General features: G+C 37.3%; 1 protein-coding gene across 1 annotated transcript; it reads left to right on the forward strand.

Annotated features, from left to right (window-relative positions):
* The first annotated feature begins 57 nt into the window (after positions 1-57).
* On the forward strand, positions 58-1,297 carry LOC105272968 (ras-GEF domain-containing family member 1B-like). The gene is made up of 3 exons (XM_011315195.1): positions 58-295; positions 454-605; positions 818-1,297. The coding sequence occupies exons 1-3, from the start codon at positions 138-140 to the stop codon at positions 892-894; spliced, it is 387 nt and encodes a 128-aa protein (XP_011313497.1). The 5' UTR covers positions 58-137; the 3' UTR covers positions 895-1,297.
* Positions 1,298-1,311: the final 14 nt, after the last annotated feature.

A 1,311-nucleotide genomic window follows, 5' to 3' on the forward strand; every position in this document is an offset into this window, starting at 1 on the left:
AGGAATTTTCATTCCGTAAACAATTGCTCTATTAAGAAAGAATTCACACTTTCGGAGAGTATTCATAAAAATTCCTTGGATTCCATTTGCAGTGGTCAAAAGTTCAATCAGCCAAGTTTGCTATTCTCGAGCACCAAATGGATCCCAGTAGTAATTTCAGCAGCTATCGTAGTACATTAAAAGCGGCCATGTGGCGAAGTGTGGGAGCTACAGACGAAAGACAACGAATCGTCGTTCCTTTCTTCAGTCTTCTCGTGAAGGACCTCTATTTCCTCAACGAAGGGTGCAGCAATAAGTACGTAATAGATACCGAGCATTCCCTCTCATCGAAACCGATATGACGAATGTTTAGACAGCTTGAAAGACCCTTTATGGTTCCCCTCAGACATCTTTATCCTTTCACCAAAATCAACAGAATGCTAGAATTGTTTTTTTCTTTCTTTCCATTTGCAGACTTCCAAATGGCCACATCAACTTCGAAAAATTCTGGCAGCTAGCCAAACAGGTGACGGAATTCATTGCGTGGAAACAAGTGACATGCCCATTTGAAAAGAATTCTCGGGTCATAGCGTTTCTCCAAGCAAGTCCTGTTTTAACAGAAAATGGTAAGAAAATTGCTTCTTAAACTTTTATGTTTAACCCTTCCATTTTCCGCTTCTGGCTCTTCAATTTTTTTTTATTCCAGTGAAGTACTTTACTTTTATTACATCCAACTTTTATTAGTGATATACGTTTATTTTGTACTGCACTGGACGATTTTTCCAGTTCATTTAGAGCTGAGAGAAATAATGAAATTCTGATGGTAAAATTATTTCAGCTCTCTCGTTGGCATCGTTCGAGTGCGAACCACCGGATAGTAACCCGGAGAAAGAACGTTTTAAAAGTCTGAAGTAAGTGTTGATTAAATCTTGCACTCTAAAAACTTTTATATATCATCATGGCAAAGGTGAAGTATTGATTTTCTATTGACTGTGTTGGGTGCAGAATTATGTCACTCGCGGAATCATAATCTCTCGAATATATTCGAAATCATTACGTTTAAGAAGAGTCGCTGCTCAAATTGAAAAGCTCTGCTACTTAAAAATAACACGATTAAAATTCTTGCATTAATATAAATGTCAAAGAACAGGAATTGGCAAATTGGAGCCATTTTGGTAAATGTGTCGATTGAGAGCCTGACCACAGATTTCTCTCCACGACGGGTTTAAAAATAATAATTCGGCTGATATTCCGATCAGTTACCATTTCGCTGAAATTCTTAAGGTATACCAATCTTTTTACGTTGATTACTTTTCTGGTTTGTCCAATTAT

Source organism: Fopius arisanus, unplaced genomic scaffold (assembly GCF_000806365.1).
Source record: "Fopius arisanus strain USDA-PBARC FA_bdor unplaced genomic scaffold, ASM80636v1 scaffold00508, whole genome shotgun sequence".
Lineage (NCBI taxonomy): Eukaryota > Metazoa > Arthropoda > Insecta > Hymenoptera > Braconidae > Fopius > Fopius arisanus.